The 24,467-nt window shown below is 47.3% G+C and overlaps 1 protein-coding gene across 1 annotated transcript in view; it reads left to right on the forward strand.

The window, feature by feature from the left end:
• The window catches only part of LOC136830810 (uncharacterized protein PF3D7_1120600-like), a 211,255-nt gene that overhangs the window by 2,236 nt on the left and 184,552 nt on the right, over positions 1-24,467 (forward strand). Inside the window, exon 2 of the mRNA XM_067090737.1 lies at positions 20,236-20,287. Coding sequence (XP_066946838.1) covers positions 20,236-20,287 — 52 coding nt within the window. The remainder of the gene's footprint in view (positions 1-20,235; positions 20,288-24,467) is intronic.

The raw sequence follows: 24,467 nt of genomic DNA on the forward strand, positions 1-24,467 counted from the left end.
ACACGCCCCCGATGACTCCAGTGGTGGCTAATCCGTTGGGATCATTTCTCCCTCCTGGCGAACTTCCCCTGCTTGCTCCCTCTCCTTGAGTGAGGACTCCCCCCTCCCCTTCCTCAGTCATTTCATTGGGTGTGGAAGGGCGTGGGGGAGCGGTTGCTCAGGACATCCTCTCTGGGGCCTCTCCTCTCCCCAGGTGCGAAATTTTCCCCCTGGAGCGAGTGGAGGCTTCCCATTTTGACCCAACTTTATTCTCAGGTTTGGGGGTGGAAGCGCCTTTTATGGACCAGGTATCTGACTTGTCTTCTGCCTGGCTGCACCTGGGTCTACCTGGTGTTCCGTCACTGGAGGGCCTGGTGTCCCACTTGTCTGGCGCTCCAGTGACAACCCACTTGGCTACCGTTTCCACCACCATGACTGTCACCGTGTCAGCGTACGGGAAGCTGCCTGTGACGGTGGCTTCGCATCTGGACACCCAAGTTTCGGCTGCCCCTGCCAAACACCATCCTGTGCTGCTGCCCCCTGGGTTCCTGGCCCCGCTATGTCGCCCGGGTCCTTCTTACATGGTGATGTCGTCGGTGCCGTATGTAACAATGCCTGCTCCAGTTACTGACCCTAGCTCATTTATGACCATGGTCCCGGCTCCTCGCTTCCCTGTTTCTCGGCCCCGGCCTGGCTGCTCACGCGCCACCCTTGCCTCCGACCCTGGCTTCTCACCTGGACATCCTGTCTGTCGCGTGAGTGTATCTGCCCTGGCAACTGCTGGCCCGAGCACCGTCTCCACTGCCTGGGTTGTGCCTGCTGCTGTGGCCCCCCTGGTTGCTCCTGTGCCTTCGGCTGCTCCTGAGTGGTTTGGGGACCTGACCTCGATCCTGAGGAAGATGGCGAAGAAGAGGTCAAAGAAGAGATCGCGAAAGATGCCGTCGTCTTCGTCTTCGTCGTTGTCATCTTTGTCTGCTGCCTCTTCTTCCTCTTCTCCTTCCAAGGCTCACCAGCCAAGGAAGGAGAAGCCTGCCTCTCCCCCCAAAAGAAGTCTCGCACCAAGACCTCTAAGGGACTGCCTCCTTCCACAGGGAGGGCAGTGAGATCTCTCGCTGGCTCTTCCCGATCCACGGATCAGGGAACCGCTGTGCTGACCCCTGGGTCAGTCATATCAGGAGCCAAGGGCATGCAGACCACGGTCGGCACTCCCCCTGCTGCACCGAAGAAGTCTGCTTCTAAGGCCAGCAGGTCCACGTCGGACACTCGCTTGCGAGTCACTCTGAGTACCCGGGTTTCCAAGGGGACCTGAATACCCCTATCTGGTACGGGAGAAACCTCTCTCCGTACAGACCCGGGCGTGGGGCGAGAGAAAGAGTCCGGGCATGCAGGTGCCCTTACTCTTCCTGCTAGTACTCCCTCGAGTACCAAGCCAGGTTTCCGGGAAGGTGCACCGGTCCCTCAGGTCTGGACACCTGGAGAAGCAGAGAAGAGGTCCCCTACTCAGTCTTCCCGAGAGGTTTCGCCCTTGAAGAAGACTGGGGCATGTCTAGAGAACAGCGCAAGTTCGTGCCAGCCTGGCTCGGGGGAGGCGAGCGCGCGGCTTGACTCACGCAAGCTGCTCTGGTCTCCTCAGGAGACTGCTTCGTCCAGGCAAAAGCGCTCTCCTTGACCCTGGGTGCCGTTACCACCGCGGGTTGGTGACCGCTCCCGGCCCACTGCCCCTGGTGGTTCTGCCAGCAAGGCCAGGAAGAACTCTGGCAAGTTGTCTCCCCAGAGTTCTACCTCGGGGGCGTAGGTGCCTGGCTCGGTCCTCGGTTCGGCCAAGTCTTAAGCCCGCGTAGTGCAGGAAGGATCACGGGGGTCTGCGGAGGTTCTCCCTCCTGCAGGGAGAGTAGATCGGGAGGACCGCACTCTGGAAGGACTCGAGGGTCCTCTGCTCTAGGCTGTGGACACCCCCGAGATACAGAGGGCATTTGCTGAGGTTATTGCGCTGATTCATCAGCACAACGACCCCGGGGGAAGGGACCGTGGCCTCATCTGTGGATCGTCCATCTTGCCTCGAATCCTACTGGGGACCCAAGAAGGAACCCAAGCCTTCGGTGGGGCTGCTGTGGACCACGCTTGCCGAGGGGGTGGCGTTCCCACCCAAATGCTGCCAAAGGTTGGGGGGTTGCCTGTCAAGCCATTGGGCAACATGGTAGCGACACGGAGCCAAGACCTGGATAGTGGATGTCCTTCGGGAGGGATATCTACTTCCCTTTGAGTCTCTGCCTCCCCTCACCTACTCTCCGGTCCATCTCCGCACTTATATCCAAGGAACTCCTAAGGACTCCTCACTACAGCAAGAAGTGCAAGCTATGCTGAGCAAGGGTGCTGTGGAAGTCATGTTGGACCAGTCTCCAGGCTTTTACAGCCGTGTCTTCCTCGTAGAGAAAGCCACAGGGGGATGGAGACCAGTCATAGACCTTTCTCCCCTGAACCGATTTGTTCACCAGACTCGGTTCACAATGGAAACAGCGTGATCCGTGCTTGCTTCCGTGAGGGAGAACGACTTCATGCATACGGTGGACTAGAAGGATGCGTATTTCCAAATACCCATTCATCCATCCTCTCGCAAGTACCTCTACTTTATCCTCGGGGAGACGGTCTTCCAATTCAGGGCACTCTGCTTCAGTCCCTCGACTGCTCCCCAGGTGTTCATGAGTCTTCTCTCTCGTGTCAGCTTGGGCCCACTCGCATGGGATACGTCTGTTGAGGTATCTCGACGACTGGCTCGTCCTGGCAAGCTTCCACTCGCAGTTGCTGCAGGACAGGGATCGACTTAAGTTTTGCCACGATCTTAGGGTCTTGGTGAACCTCGAGAAGTCAGATCTCACCCCCAAGCAGAGGATAAAAGTACCTAGGCATGCTGATAGACACGGTAGCAGTGAAAGTCTTTCCCTGGGACTCTCGTATCAGCAGGTTCAGGCAGGCAGCACAGCTGTTCCTGTCACGGCAGGAGCAGCCAGCCCGGCAATGGGAAGTTGTCATTGGTCACCTGTCATCACTGGAGAAGCTGGAACCTCATGGGCGTCTGCACCTGTGGTCTCTACAATGGAGGCTAAAGGAGTATTGGTCCCAGTCCCAAGACCCCCAGTCCTTTCTCATCCCTCTTTCTGAGGAGGTGAGAGAGGACCTTCGCTGGTGGATGGACGACAGGAACCTCTTGATAGGAGTATCCCTGCATACTCCCCCTCCGGACATGCTGCTGTTCTCAGACGCATTGACCAAGGGATGGGGCGCACACCTGGAGGAGTTGCTGATTTCTGGAGTATGGCACCGAGACGACAAGCACCTTCACAGCAACATCCTGGAACTCAAGGCAGCCTTCCTGGCTCTCCAAGAGTTCTGGGATCGAGTGATGGGACACTCCATGGTACTGATGAGCGACAATACCACGGTAGTGGCATACATCAACAAGCAGGGGGGGTCTAGTATCCCTCCCACTCCACCAGTTGACGATGCAGGTGCATGAGTGAGCCATGGCCCACGTGGTAGAGCTGTCAGCCAGGTACATTCCAGGCAAGAGGAATGTCGTGGCAGACAAGCTCAGCCGCCAGAATCAGGTGATCGGGACCGAATGGTCCCATCACTCAGAAGTGATGGAAAGGCTATTTGACTTGTGGGGGCGTCCAGTCGTCAACCTGTTCGCCACCTGGCATAACAGAAAACTCCAGGTCTTCTGCTCAGCCGTGCTGGACCCATGGGTCGCTGTGGAGGACGCGTTACAGCACCCATGGGACAACCTTGACGTTTATGCCTCTCCTCTGTTCTGTCTGATTCGCTGAGTGATCAACCAAATGATGATCGCTCTGAATCTCAGAATGATTCTGGTGGCACCCAAATGGCTGCAGGCCGTTTGGTATTCCGACCTACTAGCTCTCCTCTCCGAGGCGCCGAGAGATCCCCTGGCCCAACCTGCTGTGTCAACCCCACATGGAGCGGTACCACCAGGCAGTGCAGTCCCTGTGTCTTCACGGCTGGAGGTTATCCACCATCTCCTGCGAGCAAGAGGCTATTCGCTTCGCGCAGCAATGGAGATGGCTGGGTACCTTGGATGATTCTCCGCAGCGGTATACCAGGGGAAGTGGTCTGTCTTCTGTGGTTGGTGTCGTTGATGGGGTATCTCTCTGGTCGGAGCTACTATTCAGTAGGTCGCGGATTCCTCGTCTTCCTTCACCGAGAGAAGCTTCTCTCCGTTTCAGCTGTAAAAGGCTACTGCACCGCACTCGGCCTAGTCTTGCAGCTGAAAGTAGTAGACATCTCTTCCTCCTTCGAGATTTCCCTACTGATGAGAAGCTTCGAAAGGTCTTGCCCACCCAGTGACCTCAGGCCCCCTGCATGGGATGTGACTCTCGTTCTAAGGAGCCTGACTCGTGCACCGTACTAGCCTTTACGAGAGTCGTCAGACAGGGATCTGACCCTCAAGACCGTCTTCCTGCTAGCCCTGGCATCGGCGAAGAGAGTTGGCAAACTGCACGGACTTTCCTTCTATGTTAAACACTTGAGGGGATGGGGATCAGTTACACTTGATTTCATCCCGGATTTTGTAGCGAAGACTCAGAATCCTTCGGTCCATGACACACGATTCGAGTCCTTCACGATCCCCTCCTTAGAGGACTTTGTAGGTAATGAACCAGACGAGATGCTACTGTGTCCTGTTAGAGTGCTGCGGCGCTATCTGAAGAGGACTCAACGTCTCTGGCCTGAGTGTTGACGACTCTGTTAGTACTGGCTCGACCAAGAAAGAAGTGTCCAGGAACATGATCTCTTTCTGGCTTCGTGAGACAATAAGTAGAGCATATTCTGCTGCTTGAGAAGACGACACCAGTACGCTTCATCCGAGAGCTCACGAAGTCCGCAGCATTAGTCCATCCCTCGCATTCCGGAAGAACCTGTCGGTTCTGCAGGTGCTGAAGGCAGGTGTGTTGTTCCAACAGACCACCTTCACCTTCTTCTACCTCTGGGATGTTGCTCACAAGTCCTTGGACACATTCCATGGGTCCTGTGGTGGCTGCTCAACAAGTTGTGTAACTTACCCAGCTCCTCTAACAGGACAGGTTTCATCTCGCGTAAGATGAACGGTTGTGATTGGGAGAATGAATGTTGAGTGACTGGCCTCTCTTCTTTCTCCCCATCCTGGCTCTCTGTATGTTGCCGACTGCTCTTTTTCTGACGCTATGGGCATGAAACAGCTGTTGGATGGGTTCTCAGTAAACCTGTGGCTCGACTTCGTGAGAGAGAGAGAGAGTCCAGAGTTTGTGTGCACTCATCCCTCCTTCATGTTCCTGCACGGAGGTGATGTAAGGGTCCTGGTACAGCAATAGTTTTGCAGAAGCCAAAGAGGGAATCGATTCGTCATCGTCATCTTCACCTTCTTTCTTGGTGCTCTCCCATGTCTTCAGACTCGGGGACCGTGTCGCAGGTCCCCCCCGAGACCCTGCAACATGGGAGCACCAGGTGTGTGGGTCTCCTCAGATAAGACAAGTTGAAGGGGTAGCCCGTGTCACTTATGCTAGTTCCAGGAATTTTTTCCTGGACCAGTATGTGCCGCTGCCCATGTTTCTTTGGACACTCTGGTAGAGGGAGCAACCGATGGTCGTCCTGTACTGGACTCGGAAGCTCGAGTTGTAGGGGCTTTTTATTTGACACAATTGGTGCAGGATGATGGGAACAGATTCAGAGGTTAAAGAAAACTCTTTCCACCTATACTAATTTATTAACCTTAATATTACAGTGGCCTGAAGACCTTCAAACAGAACCTTATCCTAATTTTATTTACATTTGCCACAGTTTATCAATTATCATCTTTCAATACTTTACCCAACGTATTTCGTACTTACCACTAAAGTTTATTAAAACAATCTTCCTATACTTAACTTAGCCTAACTTAATATTACCAATAGTCAAAATATTATCAACAAATCTCCAATTCTGGCGTTTGTCCCAAAGCAGTTCCTTATCTGTCTCAGCACTTCATCTCAGAATAATCCAAGATAATCACGAAAGTCAACACACAATTTGGGGATCACAACAGAGTTTATTTTAGCTATGACATCCAGGCTGAGGGCAGAAATTACAATGGAATTTCTTCATGCAGTATTTTTCTACGCAAAAGACCTTCTCTCCTTCCAAACGAGAATCTGAGATCTCATTCACAACAAAATCAGCCTACAGATATTAAAGCACTTTCTCTAATCCCGATCCCATTTAGGACAGTCAGTCTTAAGTAACTGACATATAATAACTTCACTCTATGGACCTTGAAAATGGTTCAGTCACACCAGCTGTTTGACTGCTTTGTTAATTGCCAATATCAGCTTCCTATTCCAGGTAAAGCCTCTTCCGGGTCAGGTGAAGGGAAGCCAATTACCCTATCACACTCAAGCAAACTGCAAAGAAAAAAGAAAAAAACATAAAAACATACATCAGACATTCATAACAAAAACACAAAATAAATATAATAAAAAACATCACAACAACAAAAACGAAACAATCGATTCACACAAATCATCTTTCATCATACAAACCCAAACTTAGCCTACCACAGAGTGCGCAATCCTCTTAGGAGAATTGTGTCAATATGGGTATTTGGGTTTCTTCGAAACCTTAAGTTATCTTTACCAGATACGGGGAGTTACCTCCACGCATTGGTTTTCCCTTCTGCTCGAGTTTCTTCGGATACTCGAGTAGAGGGAGCAACTGATGATCAACTCACTCGTGACTATGGAGCTCCAGGTGTGCAAATCTTGAGCGCTCAGCTCTGGCAAGCCCGTGATTGCATTCGCGTGATCGACCCTGCTCGCCTGGGCCGAGTGCTCGGTTTCATTCGTGCGATACTCTAGCCCTCGGCTCTGGTCAGCCCTTGATTGCGTTCGCATGATCAGAACAGAACTTGTATCACCGGGTACTCGGGTTTTCTCGAAACCCCAAGTTACCCTTACTAGTATCATGGGGTTACCTCCTGGGACTGGTATATCCTTCTGCTCAAGTTTCATTGGACACTTTGAGTAGCTGCTCCTGCTGTTCTTGCTGCTCCTGTTGCCCCAGCTGCTCCATCCTGCTGTTCCTGCCACCCTGGCTGCTCCTGTTGTTCCTGCTGCTTTGGTTGCTGCTGCCCCAGCTTCTCCTGTGGTTCCTGCTGCTCCCTTCTGGATGGGATAAACTGACCGCCATCCTGAAGAAGATGTCAAAGAAGAAATAAAAGAAAAGGGGTCGTAAGGTGTCATCATCATCATGTTCTTTGTCTTGTCTTCAACTTCATCATCTGCTGCCTCCTCCCTTCTCCTTCTGAGGCCCGCAGGCCAAAGAAGAAGGCTACCTCTCCTTCCTCTAAGAAGACCTGCCATGGGACTTCCAGGGGCTGTCTCCCTCCACAGGGGAAGCAGTGGGATCTCTCTCGTTGGCTCTCAGCAGCCCTTGGGCTCGGGAACCGATTCGCATTACCCCAGTGAGGTCTTGCACCTTGGGAGCGTCGAGTGCACGGCCTCCCAAGGCCTGCGCACTTGAAACCAGTTCAAAGAAGTCCACTTCTAAGACTGGTTCTGCACCTTCTCTTCCCAAGTTTCTTTGGACACTCAAGAGGAGACCACTCCCGTTGATCATTCAGTATGAGAATCGGGAGTGTCAGATGCTCAGCAGAGTCGAGTTACACCAAGTTTTCTGGATTTTGTGGAATCTTGAGCACCCCAGACCAGCACTGGCAAGTCCACTCCCTGTTCTGGTTTAGGCACAAAGCAAGAGAAAGTGCTGAAACATGCAGGTGTTTCGACACTTCCTGCCAGTACTGCTTCAAGTGCTCGGTCAGGTTCCCAATCCAGTGCTTTGGACTTGAGGGTCCGAGCACTCGGAGACGCAAGAAGGAGGTTCCCTGTTCAGTCTTCTTCCCGCCAGGAGGTCTCGACCTCGAAGAAGACTGGAACACGTCGGGCGGACTGCACAAGTTCACATCAGTCGATACCCAAGCCACTCGCCATTTGTATGTTCCTCTCCACTCTCCTCTTGGGATAGCACCTTGTCAGGGCATAGGCACTCTCCTAGACCTGTGTTGCCATCATCACCATGGGTTGGCGACCTCCCATGGCCTGCCTCTCCTGCTGGTTCTTCTATTAGGACAGGTAGGAGTGCTCGATCCCCTTCACCGGTCCCTCAGCCTCCTGGGGTTTCACCGGGAGGCATGATTTGGACAGGTGGGACTCCGATTAATTCACTTCTTCTTATTGGAGTTCTGATACAAAGGCCTACATTTGGGTATGGTTCTCGGACCAACTCGATCATACGCCCAAATGGGGTCTGCCAAGGTTCTCCCTCCTGCGGGGAGAATAGATCAGGAGGACCACACCCTGGAAGGATTCAAGGGTCCTCTTCCCCAGGAGGCAGACACCTCCAAGATACAGAGGGTCTTTGCAGAAGTCATCGCGCTGATTTGTCAGCACAATGATCTTGGGGAAGGGACCATGGCCTCTTCCGTAGGTCATCCATCGTGCCTTGAATCTTTTTTGGGTCTGGAAGGAACCAAAAGCTTCGGTGGGGCTGCCATGGTCCATGCTTTCCAAAGGGGTACTTGTTCAGGTGGATAACCTGGTCTCTGCAGGAGAATTCACTTTGATTGGACCACTCGGAGAAGCTTCTTCCTCCTCCTCCTCTGCCTCAACAGAAACGCTTGTACACACCCTCAAAAAGGCTTCTGCCGACTAAACAGGTTGACCCAGATCTGGTTCGTCTAGGGCCTGGTCTCTTGCTGCTGCAGCTTGCTGCAGAAGAGGTCTCCCTCCCACAGCAAGCCTGGAGGCCACCACTATGGCAGCTCTCCAGGCGGCCTCCTGTTCGGATCTGTTGTCCTTCACAGTGTCCAAGGTTCCTGTTGATCACCCCTGGAGAGGACTCCATCATCGGGAGACTATGCCAGTTTGGAGGTAGGGCTATTTTTTTCCTGGTTCGCCAGATGGCAAACCTGTGGGCCTGTAGAGAACTTCTTGAAAAGATGTCTAGGAAAAGAAAGTCGAGGGAGAGAAGTCGTAGTCTTAGTCTGCTATTGTCTCCTCTCCTTATTCTTTGGATGATCACCCAAGGAAGACAGGGATCTGTCGTTGTCTCACCCCCGGACTTTGGGGATGTATCATGTACCTCGATGGGTGTCCAAGATTTGCTCACTCGAAACCAGTTCTGGGAAGTTTTCTTCCGAGACTGTTGCTGTGCCTGTCTCTTCCCAGGGTTTTCTTCAAACACTTGGGTAGAGGAGGCCCCTGTGGATCACCCTGAACGTGATTCGGGAGCTTTGAGTCACTCAGGGTACTCGGGTTTAGCCAACCAGTACCGGAGAGTCCGCTCCTTAGTCTGGTTCAGGCACAGTACAAGAGAAGGTGTCAAAGTGTTCAGATGCTTCTTCACCTCCTACTAGTACTTCTTCAAGTACTTGGCCAGGTTCCCGACCAAGTGCTTCTGACTCAGGGGTTTAAACACTCGGAGATATTACAAGGAGGTCCCCCTCTCAGTCATCTCTCAAGTAGGTTCTGGCCTCAAAGAAGACTGGGGCATCTCATAAGCTGCAGATGTTGCTAAAGATGGCATCCTGAGTACCCTTTAGGATACGTATTTCTGAATACATATCAATCTTCTGGGAACAGGAGACGACTTCTCTACTGAGCAAGACTTGGCAGCCTAGTTCAAGTTTGAGAAGCTCTCTTGAGCAGAACACTTAGTGTCCTGTCATGCTGGTGTTTTGGTCTCAGTCCCATATCAGAAGGTTCAGAGAAGAGTTCAGTTATCCCTGTTAATAAGGAATATTCAACTCAACAGTAACAAGTTGTCCTCCCGTTCACCTGTCGCCCTTGGGAAACCGGGCATCAGGATTGTTCCCGTCAGTGGATAATACAAGAATTCGTGTCTGCGATAAGGGACTCCCTATTCCTTTCCATTCTTTTGGGAAGGAAATGAATTGGAAACTAGCCTGATGACTAGATGACAGGGACTTCATTGCAGTGTTCTTCACTCTCCTCCTCCCATCATGCCCATATTTGTGGGTACATCGATTGAGGGAAGAGCACACCTTGAAGACTTGCATCTTCCAGGTGAGTGGAACCAGTATAGCAAACTTCTCCACACCATTTTTGAAACTCAGGACAGCTTTCCCAGCTTTTCCAGAGATTCAAGATCATGGTAAGCTTCTCTATGGTGCAGTTGAGTATCAGTAACCCCCTCACCGCGAGAGTAACTTCGGTCAACAAGAGGTGGGGGCGGGAGGCAGGTTTTCCCTCCAACTCTACAGGTTGACGATGCAAGTATTCGAGTGGGCGGCTGCACACTCAGCAGAGCTGTTAGCCAGGTACATCTCAGGGAATTGGAAAGTAACTGCAATCAAGCTCATCACCAGTGTCAGGTGACAGGGATTTGGCCCTCACACCCAGACATTGCACAAGATTTCCCAGTCTTGGAGCCTCCCACCGATAATAGTCAACAGAAACTGTCAGGGTACTGTTCCATCATTCCACTTCCATGGTCATTGGTACAAACATCTCCCAACCCATGGAACTATCTTCAAGCCTTGGAAGAGGCAAGGGATCTCCGAGTTGCTTTTCCCCGTCTATGGACATGGGAACCATGGTACAGGGCTCTTCAGAACCCCGTTACTGTGAGAGCAACAGAGGCATGGTCTACATGGACACCCATACCTCTGACACCGCTCTGGGGAAGTCATCTTCCTGGGTCGGTGAAGAACCTTCCTCAGATCCCTGTGTATCCGGTAGCAACTGTTGTACGGGGTTCCACTGAACTTTGTGCCATAGGATTTTCAGGTGCACAGAGTCTGTGGATACACGTATCACCAGAGGTGCATGGTTCTCCCAGACACCTGTGTCGCCAGGGGTACATGGGGTTGCAATAAGACCCCCGTGTCCCCTTTTCGGCCTCGGGTCTCTTTTCCCCTGGCAAGTTAAGGTTCTTCTGCCACTGCATGGGTCCCATGGACTCCCATGACACCAGTAAGGTCCCCCAGCCTACAGACTCAGGTCCAGCTAACGAGAGAGTGTGAAGGTCCAACGCTCAAGCGCGGCCTCGCCCCCAGCATGTTCTTGCATGGGAACGATGCCAGGGCCCCAGACAGGTGATGCAAACCAACAGGTAAGCTCACCTGGAAAAGGAGGTCTTTTGCTTTCTTGTCTGTAGAGGCCTAGGCCTCCAACCAGACTATTACACTCAAGGAGGTGAGGTTCTGTCACGCTTGAGTTTGTCCCGGAACTTGTAGCAAGACTTTTGGGTCACTTTCAATCCCACCTCAAACTGGTTAGTAGTAATCGTTCTAGATATTACTATATCCAGTTAGAGTGCCTCGGTACTGTCTTCAAGAGGACTCAACATCTCAAGCCTGAGTGTTGATGAATATTCGTTAGTACTTTTCGACTAAGAAAGAAGTGTTCAAAACACGTTTTCTCTCCAGCCTCGTGAGGCCATCAATCACGCATACTCGACAACCAAGATGTGGCCAAGAGTTAAGTTCCAAGTACCTCACAAGGATAGGGTCATTGGTCTGTCCCTCGCACTCCAGAAAAACCTGTTGGTTTTCAGGTATTAACCCTTAGTGGACGGATTGAGCTTCAGTGTGAAGTAAAACAGGTTTGGGGAGGTGGACGGATTGAGCTTCTGTGTGAAGCAGAATTACACACCACTGTCATGGTAATAATGATTCGGTACAAAGATGCCAATACTTCTATATGCTATAAATTCACTAATGGCAACTTTTATACAGATATGAGAGTTAGGCCAGTATCAGTAATGCTTGTGACTTCAAGGGGAAAGGTACTGCATCTCTCTCTCTCTCACATGAGTCTTTTTGTAAATTTGCTTGTAAATATATGAAGGAGTTGCTGTTGTTTTTTGTTTTTGTCTTTTACGATAGTATGTCGGTTGTAAATGTAATTTTACAAAGAAAATTGCAAAGAAATATTAGAAAAAGCATGTAAAAGTAAAAAAAAAGTTATTGAATCTTCCTTCTCGTAAAGTTATGTGAATATTTTACAACAAATATGCAAAAAATTTGTTACTGCTTTTATTTCTTATCTGTTTTGATATTGTGTGAGCAGTAATAATAATTTTACAAAATCCAAAAAACTTATTTATTAGAAAAAACATATATAAGATGGTAAAATTTATGATTGTCTTGTAAATGAGGTCCCACAAAGGGTTGTAAATAGTCATTTTTGTACATGCAACTTACCCGTCAGATATATACTTAGCTATAGTCTCCGGCGTTCCGACAGAAATTCAAATTTAAGGCACCTTGTTTCAGGTAGGTCAGGTGATCTACCATACCCGCCGCGTGGCGGAATAGGAACCATTCCGCTTTCATGTCAGATTTTCCGTCGCTGGTTCCGCAACATCTGTTGTTGGTTCCTTCTGCTTCTACTTTCTCATTTTTCGCTTGCTGAGGATTATTTTGGACTGACCTTGGTGACGTATTGATCTTTGGTTTGGCATACGCCAGGACTGTTTTTGATTTCGGCTTTGGTATTTTCTTATAGAATGTCTGATCAGAGTGTTGCACCTGTGTTTCGTGTGTGTGTGAGGTCTGATTGTAAGGTGAGACTACCGAAAGCTTCGGTAGATCCTCATTCTGTATGTTCTAGGTGTAGGGAGTAATGAATTTTGAGAACACGTGGTGTTGAATGTGAGAATCTCACTGAACTGGAATGGAAGGCTAAACTCTTATGCACGCAAGTTGAGAAGGACAGAGTTAGAATGCTTCTTCAGAAGCGCTTAGTAGGTCTCTTTCCCAAGGAGGTAGATTTAGATCCTAACACTCTTCCAGATTCTCCTGTCACTCCAGTTGTTTCAGTCTTTTCACCCTTCGTCGAACCTGTGATTCGCCAGTCGAAGATGGCTGCTATGAAGGCTACGATCCGCAGAAGATGGAAAGCAGATGCAGCTATGGAGGAAGAAAGTGAGAAGTATAGTGATTTGTGTAGTGTCCCCAGTGTAGTGGAGGGGGCGCCTCTGACCTCCGTGACGCCTAGGCCTAGACCTCTTCCAAAACTCCCAGACCCAGTGGAGGAGGAATGTCGACAGCCGCAAGGGGGGATGAAGAGCGCCCCAACGGTCATCAGGCCCTTCGGCAGCGCCCGTTGTCGCCCCAGGCTGCCTTAGATCGCCAGAGAGAAAAGGGATCTTTAAAGAGCGTTTTCTTCTTCTGCTTCTTCGTTTCCCAAACGGTTGAGTTCGGCTGAGAACGCGGCCCTTGAAGAGGACTGGAAGGCTCCAGAGGAGACGCCTTGGACTTCTAGCCCTGAGCGCTTCCTCGAAGGTTTCCTGTTTCAAGAAGAGAACTGAGATCTTCCTCCTCTTCTTCTGGTGTGTTCAGGATTCACCAAGCAGATCCTGGTAGGCCTGCAGGCTCAACTTCGCTGCTCTTGCTGGCTCTTTATCAAAGAGCTCCTCACGTGGAAGGATGGCTTCTTCCGATCAAGTCCTCCAAGACTTTCTTCCCAGCAAGTCGCCCTTGTGGTTGCCGCCCTGTTGCGCCCCTCCAGCAACAGGCGCCTCTCCTTCCAGGCCTCTCCCGGTAGGCGCCTCCGTGCGCGCCCTCTCCGCCCAGGCGCCTCTCCCGGTGGGCGCCACTCTCTCGTTAGGCGCCTTTCTCCTGGTAGGCGCCTCTGCAGGCGCCCCCGGCGCCTGCCTCGGTCACAGCGCCTCCACCCAGGCGCCATCGCCGCCGCCGGCCTTCCTGTTGGCATACTTTCTCCACAGTCAAACGCCCCTGCCTCGTTCGTAGAAGTTCCTCTCCAGCCTCCTTTTCGCCTGTTAGGCTCTCCCAGCAAGGGGCTCTCTTCAGTTCGAGCTGCTTCTGTCAGGTGCCAGCCGGGCTTGTGGTAGGCGCTTCTCTCCCGGATCATCGCTCTCCAGTGGACAAAGGCTCCTCTCCTTCTAGGCGCCTCTTCCTGACAAATGCCCTCTACTTCTAGACGTTTCCTCCTTCTGGCCTGGAGGCTTATCGAGGATCTAATCCCTAAGGATATCACAATTTCCGATTACAAGAGGTTGACAGCTCTTTCTAGTCCAGGAGTATGGAGACTCCTCGCTCAAGCCTCCTGGTTCATGCTCTCTAGCACCATGCTTCAAATCTTCCTCTCCTTTGTTAAGATACACCTCCCCCCCATGACTCCATGAAGAAAGTGACTTAAAGGTCTCTGAGAGGGCCTTTCAAGAAGGATGCAGGCAAGACTGTCTTCTCTCGGCTCTCCCTAGGCTTTCTAAAGAGCCGGGAATGTGGTACGAGACTAGGGGAGCCAATGGGGGTTAGCTCTTCTCTCTCTGCTGGCTCAGACTTCTTTCACAGGATTCTTCCAGAAGGCTCTCCCTTAATTCGGCCAAGGCTTTTGGGACTTTGTGAACTGGACCATTTCCCTCAAGGGCCTTTTCCGTGCTGGAAGTGTTCAACTTCGCGATCGGTCTCTTGGGGCTCGTAGCCAAGAGAAGTCTTGAGGAGGATTCAGCTAGTATGGATAGACCCCAGCAGTGTAAGGTCTTGCCTGACAGTTGGGGGAAGGACGGCTCGATGGAGATCGCTCACCGGCACTGGCTCAAGCTAAAGAAGAGGTCAGTGGCTCCAGTGCTTCTCTCTCCAATCGGTCTCCTTCCCAGAGGTCTTCCTCTTTGCACGCTCCTCTATCTAGCCATTCTTTCCCACAAGAGATCAGGAAGGAAGTCTCTCGCTCTTTGTCTGAGAAGGTTTCTGTGGACCTGCTGGCTCAGTCGTCAAGAGGATGAGACCTGCCCATTGTTAAGAAGATAAGCCCCCTTTCAGATTCTCTTTCTGTGGATCCAGGCCCACAGGGAGGCTGACCTGAGAGAAGATCCAGGGCCTTCAGGACTTCTTCCAGGAAGTCCAAGTGAAAATCGTCCTCCAGACTCAGGCAGCAGACTTCCGCGCTCACAAGCCTGGGCACAGAAGGCGGACGATTGGTCCTCTCTGTTTTGGAGGAAGGGTACCTCATTCCCTTCTCTTCAAACCTCCTTGACATCAACTCCAGGAGTTATCGGGCGAGCATATGATTCTGTGGTGTGAGGCAAGCTCCTTCTTCTAGCCGTCGAACAAATGCTAGAAAGTCTGCCATAGAACCGTGCAAGATCTTCACCCCGTGATTTTACAACCGCTTTTTTTCTTGTGCCAAAATCTCGGAGGGAGACCTGCCTTGGACGTGAGCTCCTGAACTCTTCTGGTCAGAAAAGAAGAAGTTTCTGGCGGAGACGACGCCTTCAGTTCTGTCGCTCCTCTTCGGCAAGGATTGGATGGTATCCCTGGACCTTCAGATGCTTACTTCCACGCCTCCCATCCATCCTCTCCAGGAGGTTCCGCGTTCATGGTAGACGGCAGAACCTTTCAATTCAGGCTCTGTGCTCGACTTCCATTGAAGCTCCCGCGTTCACTTCTAATTATTCTCAAGAATGTAGCTCACTGGTTGCACTTAGAGGTGCAGTGATTTCCCTTGTATCTCGAATACCTGCTACTCCGGTCCAGTTCGGCGAACTCGCTATCTGGAGGACCTTTCGGACTTTTAAACCTGGTCCAATCACTAGACTTCCTCTGTAAACCCCGAGAAGTCTCAGATGATTTCAGCAGGAAATTGTCTACCTGGGGATTCGGATGGATTCTCGTAATTTTCTGAGCTTCCTCCCGAAAGAAGGGAACGCTGTCTTCAAAAGGTGACAGACTTCTAGAGAAAGACAGTTGGTTCAAGTAGGGAATGGATGAGTCTGGTTAAATTCATTTCTGAACAAAGTTCGCTTTCTGGGAAGGCTTCACTTTTTCAGACCTCTTACAGTTCTTCCTGAAAGAATCTTGGGATCGAAGTCCCAAGACTTGTCGGATTCCTTTCCACATATCATCTCGGCGGGGAACATCTCGGGTGGTGGTTAGACCCGGTGCCAGTTGGTTCAGGAATTCTCTACAACCACGAGCCTCTAGTTGTTCTCAGACGCTGGCCGGAGTCGGGTTGGGGATGCACACTAGTTCGAAGAAGCAAGCTGTGGCACCTCAGACACGGATCAGAGGCTCTGCACATCAACATGAAAGAGCCAGGCCATTCATCTAGTTTGCCAGATTCGAACTTCTGGTCAAGGGATCAGTAGTTCTAGTCAATTCCGACAACACCACAGCCCTGGCTTATCAGAAGTTAAGTGAGGGACCTGCCCCTTTCTCCTGTACCTTGCAGCAAGGAACCTTTCTGTTGTGGGCGGAGAAACATCGTTTCTCCTCACTCAGATTTGAAACTAGGGAGAAAGGAATGAGAGCGATCTTCTCACAGGAAAGACCAAGTTCTTCCTAATGAATGGTCCCTTCATCAGAGGTTTGCAAAGGCTGTGGTTCCTGTGGGGAGACCTCATATAGACCCCTTTTCTGCAACTCCATTGGAACAAGAGGTTGAGAACTACGTTTCCAATCTCGGGACCCCAGAGCAGAAGCAGGTAGACTGCCTCCTAGATTGACGTCTAGACGCTACGCTTTTCCCCGTTCAAGATAATAGGTTAATACAGTTCAAGCCATTAGCGCACCGGCTCGCAATTGATCGCCTCCCTTTTGGCCATCCAGAGACTGGTTCACAGAGGTACTGGAATGGATGATAGATTCTTCCCAGGTCGCCCCTCTCAGGAGTTTATCTTCAAACAGCCCCACTTCGACAGATATCACAAGAACCTTTCCCGTTTAAACTCCAGCTGCCTCAGACTGTCGAAGGACTGGTTAGAGCGAAGGGATTTTCGCACAAGGCTGCGAGGGCTATCGCCAGAGCCAGAAGATCTTCTACCTTGCGCCTCTACCAGTCGAAGTGGGAAGTCTTTAGGAGATGGTGCCGATCTAAGAAAGTTTCCTCTTCCAGTACCTCTGTAATGGAGATTGGATTTCTCTCATACCTTAGGGAGCAATGTAACCCATGTTTCCACCATAAAGGTAAGTATAGAGCATGCTGCTTCAGTCTTCTTAGACACAGAGGTCTGAAATATCCAGATAATAAAGCACCTTCATCTAATCTTTATAAGGTCTTGAAACTTCTAAAAATAAGTCCCCAGACCTCCCAGCTGAATTCTGACGTGGTCCCAAAGTTCTTAATGCTCAATGCTCTGAGCCTCCTCGATCCGCTCCTTTTCAGATTTAACCAGGAAATCGTGCTTGCTTTCTTTTCTCGCGCTCTGCTTCGAAGCAAAAGAGTGAGCGAATTACAAGCTTTGAAGGTTCTGTAGGGCTTTAAGAAGGACTCTGCAATCTGGGTTCTTTCAGCCTCTCTTCTTAGGCAAAGAATGAGAACTCCTTCAAAACCTTGGCCTAGGAGTTTGAGGTCAAAGGACTCTCCGATTCAGGACAGGAGCTGGAACACACTATGTCCAGTAAGAAGTCTTAAACATTATTTGGAGAGAGAAAGAAACAGCCCAGAGGTACACTGAAAGTCTTTTTTGGTGCTCTGGGTTTGCTGATCCAAGAGTAATTTCCAAAGAATGCCAGGCTTTCATTAAGGATATTATCAAAGAGGCTCATCTTTTCATGTAAAGACGAACATTTTAGCTCCTTAAGAGTTAATGTCATGAGGAGAGCCATAGCTACTTCTCTAGCTTTCCACAAGTCTTGGTCCTCCAGTCTATTGTGACTCTACATACTGAGATGTAATCAGTGTGTTTGCTTTCATTATTTGGAGAGGATGTTCGTGGTGACATAGAGAAGTACTTCTAGGATCCTAATGATCCTCAGATTCGTGTTGGGTCATGGAGCTGAAGCTAATCCTATTTAATTTAGTGTTATTTTTAATTGTTTGTGTTTTTTATGGTCTGCTGAAAAGTGAGGTTGAAGGTCTCTCTCTCTTTTCTATCTCAGACACTAACAAGTTAGTCAATAGGTGGTCGGTCATTGTTAGCCTGTATTTTTATTACCTAGCTCTGTCACAAGAGGACAGCCCCATTGATATGATTCAGGTAGAGGGCTCTGTCTTGTAAGGGTTAATCCTCATTGACACGATCCATAACAGGCTCTACAAGTGTAAGTGGTTTGTTTCCACTGATATGATCCAGAAGGGCTGTCAGTCTTAGGTCACTTCTTTCATGAAGCCTGAGGCATGCAGACTCATAGACAGTATCCAGGAAGTCTTCTGCCCAATCAGGTAAGAACCATGGTTTTTTGTTTATTCCTACAACATATGCTGTTTTCTCCGCTTAGTTGTTCTTGCCCTCCTCTGTGGGTGCCAATCACAAGTATATATCTGACGGTGTTAGGGAGCAAAGAAATGATATTTTTATTGATAAAACAAAAGTTTGTGCCATACTTACCCGCAGATATACGACACGGTCTACCTAGCCCCTCAGGAGACAGGAAGAGAAAAATCTGACATGAACGAATGGCGTTCCTATTCCCGCCAACGAAGGCGGTGCATGGTAGATCACCTGACCTTACCTGTCATAGTGGTGTCAGCAATCCGAATTTCTGTCGGGAACGTCGGAGACTATAGCTAAGTATATATCTGCCGGGTAAGTATGTACAAAACTTTATTTTATCATAAAAATATCATTTTCAACTTCTTGTGGTGGAAGGTAGGAAAATTTTTAGAATTTTTTATTTATACAGTGTGAATGTACGTGTCATTCTCTTTCCATTGATGTGTTTTTTTTTTATTTTGCCAACCTCAAAGTTTCCCCGGTCTGGGGTGCTGCACATTGATAAATTATGCCGTCCCTTAAGGGTTAAGAAGAAAGTGGCATGGCTCTCCGCTCATATCTTTCTGCCTTCAGGATGTTGCCCACAGGCCCTGTGACTCCTTTTCCCTGGTCCCTGTGGTGGCTGCTCAACAAGTTGCGTAGCTCACCCACTTTCCTTAGTGGACAGTTTGCATCTAGCCTAAGGTATTCAGTGGCAAAGAGCAAACTTGTGAGGGGGACTGGTTTCCTCACTTCTTTCATCTCTCCTCTCTCACAGAGAGAGTTGAGTTGCCACCCATCACTTGCTGGTCGGGCAGGTCATGCATGTGAGCCTACATAACTGAGCACCCTGCCTATAACCTTAGTTAGATTAATAGATGCAAGTCCTCCCCTCTCTCTAGCAAGGGGACAGAGGGGCCGACAATAAAACAAACCCTTTGGTTATTCCTGATTTTACTGTCTCTGACGCTCTGAGTTCATCCAAGCCTCTTTCAAAGCAATGTTCCTAGACGCACACATTAATTCAAAAGGTCCAGAAGTCTGACAATTGAACACACAGTCATTCACACTTCTGTTCAACTTGTCACAGGCTGGTCTCCTTCCTTTGCTCTTACATGACCAGGAAGGAGTCCCAGGTAAGGTGAACTGCAGTCAGTTCCGAAACTTACTCAGAATCCTCCCTCCAAGAAGTAAGTCTTCCTATTGTAAAGGACCAGTGGTTTGTATATTGTGTAGGAACAAATGCAAAATTTTTAAAGTAATTTGTATTTTTCCTAACAATACAAACCTAGGTCCTTTACAACTTTATGCCCACCTCAGCCACCCCTCATTCTGCTTCCTGGGACAAAAGGCAAAGTGAGTGACTTCCACCCATAGTCGGTAGTTAACTACGTACTTCATCACCTTGTTTAAAGTTGAATGGCCATATTCCAGCTGCACTGCAGTAATTCCTATTGTAATGGACCTCAGGTTTGCATAGTTAGGAAAAATACAAATTACTTTAAAAATTTGTCATATTTTATATGGAAATATCCTTCAGTACAAGTTGGATTGGTCGTTGAACTTGATAACAAGGTACAGTAATCAATGAGTGGAGATGTAGGTTGAGCAGTAGTTCTCTCTCACCTTTCATCATTACTAGCTTTCTCTTTGACCGCCGGCTAGTGTTTTACTCGACTGTCTGCCCTCAGTGAAAAATTGAAAACTTAGCTTTTAAATTTTTTTTTTAGCTTTTTTCTTTTGCAATGGAGGTAAAAATTAGCAATGTAAGCATACTTGCAAGCACTTCATGTTACTGTACTTGGAATGGTTGACCCCTCTAAGTACAGGTTTATGTTAAGAAAAATTTAAATTTACCCAAATGTTTTGTATTCCTAGGTGGATGACTGACTTTGAAACTAAGTTTGTAAATTGTTTGTTTGAACATTTTCTTCCCTGTACAGTACTTAAATTAGTACCATACTAAACTTTTAAGTATAGTACCATAACTGTTGGCCATAGCATTTTTTAAAGGTATATTTACTTTGTAATTGAACTTTGCCTTTTTTCCAGACATATAACAGTGTCAAGGAGAAAGCATATAAGGGTGCATGGCTGAAAGAAGGTAAGCTTCAGTGTTTTGTTAATTGCAGTATAATATATATGAAGTTCTGGTAATTCAACTAAGTAGGCTCTGAAAGCAGTACAGTATATGTTAGAATTATATGGGTGCTCTCTAATTCCTACTTTTATGCAATTATTGGATGTGTTTGGAAATGTAATGATGCATTCATAGAAAAAGACCAAGACCTGAAGTAATTTGTCATTGTTAATGTTTTTCTGTGAAGAGTATTCATGAATTAGAGATATCACAAATTGTACAGGTGTGTTCACCTTTCTTTCGTGGCCTTTCTGGTGCCAGGATTCAAACTGCCTCCTAAATAGTTTTCAGCTAACTTGAGAATCACTTGTAATAGAAGCACTCACCATTACCTTCTCTCTTAATTTTCTTCTTTATGAAAGAAACACTTCTTTTGTTGTGACTGACTGCCGATTTGATAACATTAATTGCTTCTCATGTTCACATACTATCAGTGAAAAATTTGTTTATAGATATGAAATTTGTTTCTTAATTTGCCGTATGTATTCTTTTACTTTTTACTGTGATCTTTCAATAACTTGTATTATATAGAATGAATCTTACCTACTGTTAAAGTTAGCTTATATCTTCGCGTCATTAGGTGCAATCAGCATACGAAATGAAAAAATATTGCATGGCTAACCTGCTAGGACAGTCTCTGTAATCACCTGCTTCCCACTAGGTGGTGATGGAATGTTTACATTCTTGTCAGAATTCTTCATGCCCATGTCGTTATGCAGATGGTGGGAATTGGCATTAGTAATAATTTTGATGATTTCTGGCTATTTTTCTTCTGTACAGTATTGTGCTTGTTTTATGTTTTTGCATTATGTCATCTACAACAAGCAGAGATGAAAGCATTTGGCTGTATAGGAAAGAGTTTGTGGAAACCGAATGTTTCGGTTATGCAGGATGACCACAGAAACCTATGTTAGCCTAGCTGTAGAGGCACGAGTGTGGTTTTTTTTATGTGAAGATGAGTGATCTGATGAGATTTTATCATAAAAATCATTATTTTTATTTTTGTAAATAAATGTAAAATAGGTATACAAAGATAAACTAAGATACTTAATGTTGAAGTAAAATCCCTCAAAATCACAAAACGGCTGTTTCCCGATTCGTTTGTTTACGTATTTCTCGATGTTGGTTACAGTATATCAGTTATAAAAGATGGGCATGAATTGTTACATAAGCCATAGTCTTATATAAATGGCTTACCAGGTAATTACATAGCTACTAGCTTCTACCACAGCAGTCTAAAAAAATTCAAATTTCATGGTGGCGCTACCATCATTTGTGTAGGTTACAAGGCCCCACCCACATTTGGGACTGATAGGTACAATTCAGCAGAGAGCTTCAGTTCATTTTCTGCCGGCTCCTGACTAGCATCTGTGGTTTTGTGTAGTTGTTGCTTCATCTTTTTGGTTATTTGTTCCTGTATTTTGGCGAAGTATTCACTTATTTGTGGTGGCCTTTAAGATTAGTTATATTGTTAGCCGTGGTTAACTTTATTTCTAACATTAGTTCAAGATGTCTGACTCCAGCTCTTCTAGGGTTCGTTATTGCATTGAGTGTTGCAAAACTAGATTAGCTAAATTGTCTTATGATTCTCACACTGTCAAATGTAGGGGGCAGGAATGTAGTAAAGAGTTTACTTGTCTGGAATGTCAGGATTGGGATAATAGGAAGTGGAAGATATTAAAGCCCCGTCTGGACAAACTTGACTGAGATAGGAAAAGGAAGGCAGCCCATAGAGCTGAGAGTAGGACTAGTTTAGAGTCTGCTCCTTTACCTAGTGTGGTAGAAGATAGCTCTGTTTCTTCTCCTCATATTCCTGTTATGTCTCTATTCGTAGCCCTCCTACTCCTTTACCAGGCTCACGTGCTTCCAGTCTCGATTCCATTATCAGTCTCGGGTCGAGGTTCGACCAAAATTTGAGTTTTATTTAAGTAACTTACCGAGTAATTACATCGCTGTAGTTTTCTACTTGATGGCAGCTTGAATTTTTGAAATTTGTGGCAATACTCTACTTCTTCTGTCCAAGTTGGTGACTAGGCCCCGCCCACTTTCTAGGAAGGAGAGGAACAAAACCTTGAAAAGTGCTTCAATTTGTTTTCTGGCATCCTAGAGCTCACACAGTTGTAGGAATGCAGCTTGGTTTTTGAAGTTCGTTGTGTTAGCTTCCCTTTTCGGTGAAATATCCTGATTTGATTGCCTTCGGCACTAGTTTTTTGCTGTTTATCAGCTGATATTGACTTTTTATAACCAATTTTGACTACTGTCTGATTTTGATTACTGTTTGTGATTTTTGTGTCGACCGGCTTTTTCCGTTAGCGAGATTTGTCAGTCGGCCTTTGAATAGTTTGGTAGATTCTTATGAAGATCACTGTTAGGCTAATTTTTTCCTTAGTGTTCTCCAGGAATATTTTCTCAGTGAGTATTAACTTTTGTAACTTTTTGTCTAGTTTTTTATTATATCAGACTCTAGCTCATCCAGTTTTCAGTACTGCAGCAAAGGCTGCAATACCAGGTTAACAAAACCTTCATATGACGCTCGTACCATTTGTTCTTCTTGCAGAAGTCAATCTAACTTGTAACAAGTGTGTAGGTTGGGATGAGGAGATGAGGAAAAACTTAGCTTCTCATCTTTCTAAGCTAGAAAAAGATAGAAAGAGGAAAGCAGCCGCTAGAGCTGATAGTAAGGTTTAGACATTAGCTCAACTCCCAAACCGGTGAGTATGGATGTACCCAATGTTACCTCTCGTGTTTCTAATGTCTCTTTTGCTCCGAGCCCTCCCACTCCTCCCTCATCTGGCTCCTTTGCTCCCGAACCTGATCACTTCACCATTCTTGAGAGCAAGTTTGACCAGAAGTTTGGTCTAATGGTAAGTACAGTGACACAACTCAGTGAATCAGTGTGCTTCTTGATGAATAAATTCAGTGATAAAAGTGCCAGTGAATTGATTGTGGAGGAGGTGGCTACCCATCCCGACGACTCCTAGGCAAACCTGGGAGGAGGTACACTGGAGGCCCAAGGGAGGTTTGTGGGAGCTATAGAGTAAACCCCCCGTATTCGCAGGGGATGCGTACCACACCCCCCTGCAAATAGCTAAAACCCGCGAATACTTAGAACTGCCTATTTTGAAAGTTCATACAGACACAAAACAAACTAAAAATGCTCATACAGGTATTATCCTACTTACGATGGGGTTAGGTTCCAAAAAAACCCATCATTTGTTGGGAAAAAACGTGAGAAATACCAAAACATATCTTGAACATAGTCTAGCCTACACTAGGGTATTCGGTACCATGTATACATATATGGTAGTCTAGCCTACACTATAAAGTAAATTCTATACATACCTGTATATGGTATAGCAATTATTAATATCAGCTAATTCTGGAGTTCATGTAAAGTGACTTATGGTAATTCAGTGCACAGAGAAATTGATTAACAAGTATTAGCTTAGCCTACATTATGGTACATTGTAGCATAGCCTACATTATATTGTACTCTATATTCACATATCGTATTATACAAACATCAACACAACGAATATGCATCGTTTAAAATGTTATGCCTTAATTCAGTGTATCCAATAATATTGTATATATTCTTGTATTGCTTTTGTATTATAAATTGCGGTGATAGCGATCAATGTTTTGGTTTGGAAACGCGTTTATGTGATGTTTATTTCACGTATTTAATTCAGTTCAGAGCGCTTTTCTTGCTTCTAGTTAAGCGTAAATGAATCTGTAGAGTGTAGATACTTTATTTTTAAGGGGCAAGGTTATATTTTGTTATACAAAGTGTTTTTAAGTCGAAATATAACTAAAATACGTCTCGTTGTGAAATTAATTTATTTATTTTTCGTTAATAGATGACAATGGCCGTTTGGGGACGTTTGTTTTGTGTAAAAAAAATTCACTATTCCGTTTGCTATTTTCACTTGATTTCATCATAACACAAGCTGTACGTATTTATCGTTTATCGGCATAAAAATAACAGTAATGTGTTCTTTCATGCCCAGTAGTTTTGATTAAAATACTTTCTCTTCAATTTTAATTATGATTGAGTTTCATCCATGTTGCCGATGCATGATAATTTACAGCACAGGCAGTTCCTGGTTAACAGCGGGCTCTGCTAATGGCGATCCAGTTTTAT

The sequence above is a fragment of the Macrobrachium rosenbergii genome, chromosome 47 (genome assembly GCF_040412425.1).
Source record: "Macrobrachium rosenbergii isolate ZJJX-2024 chromosome 47, ASM4041242v1, whole genome shotgun sequence".
NCBI classification, from domain to species: Eukaryota; Metazoa; Arthropoda; class Malacostraca; order Decapoda; family Palaemonidae; genus Macrobrachium; species Macrobrachium rosenbergii.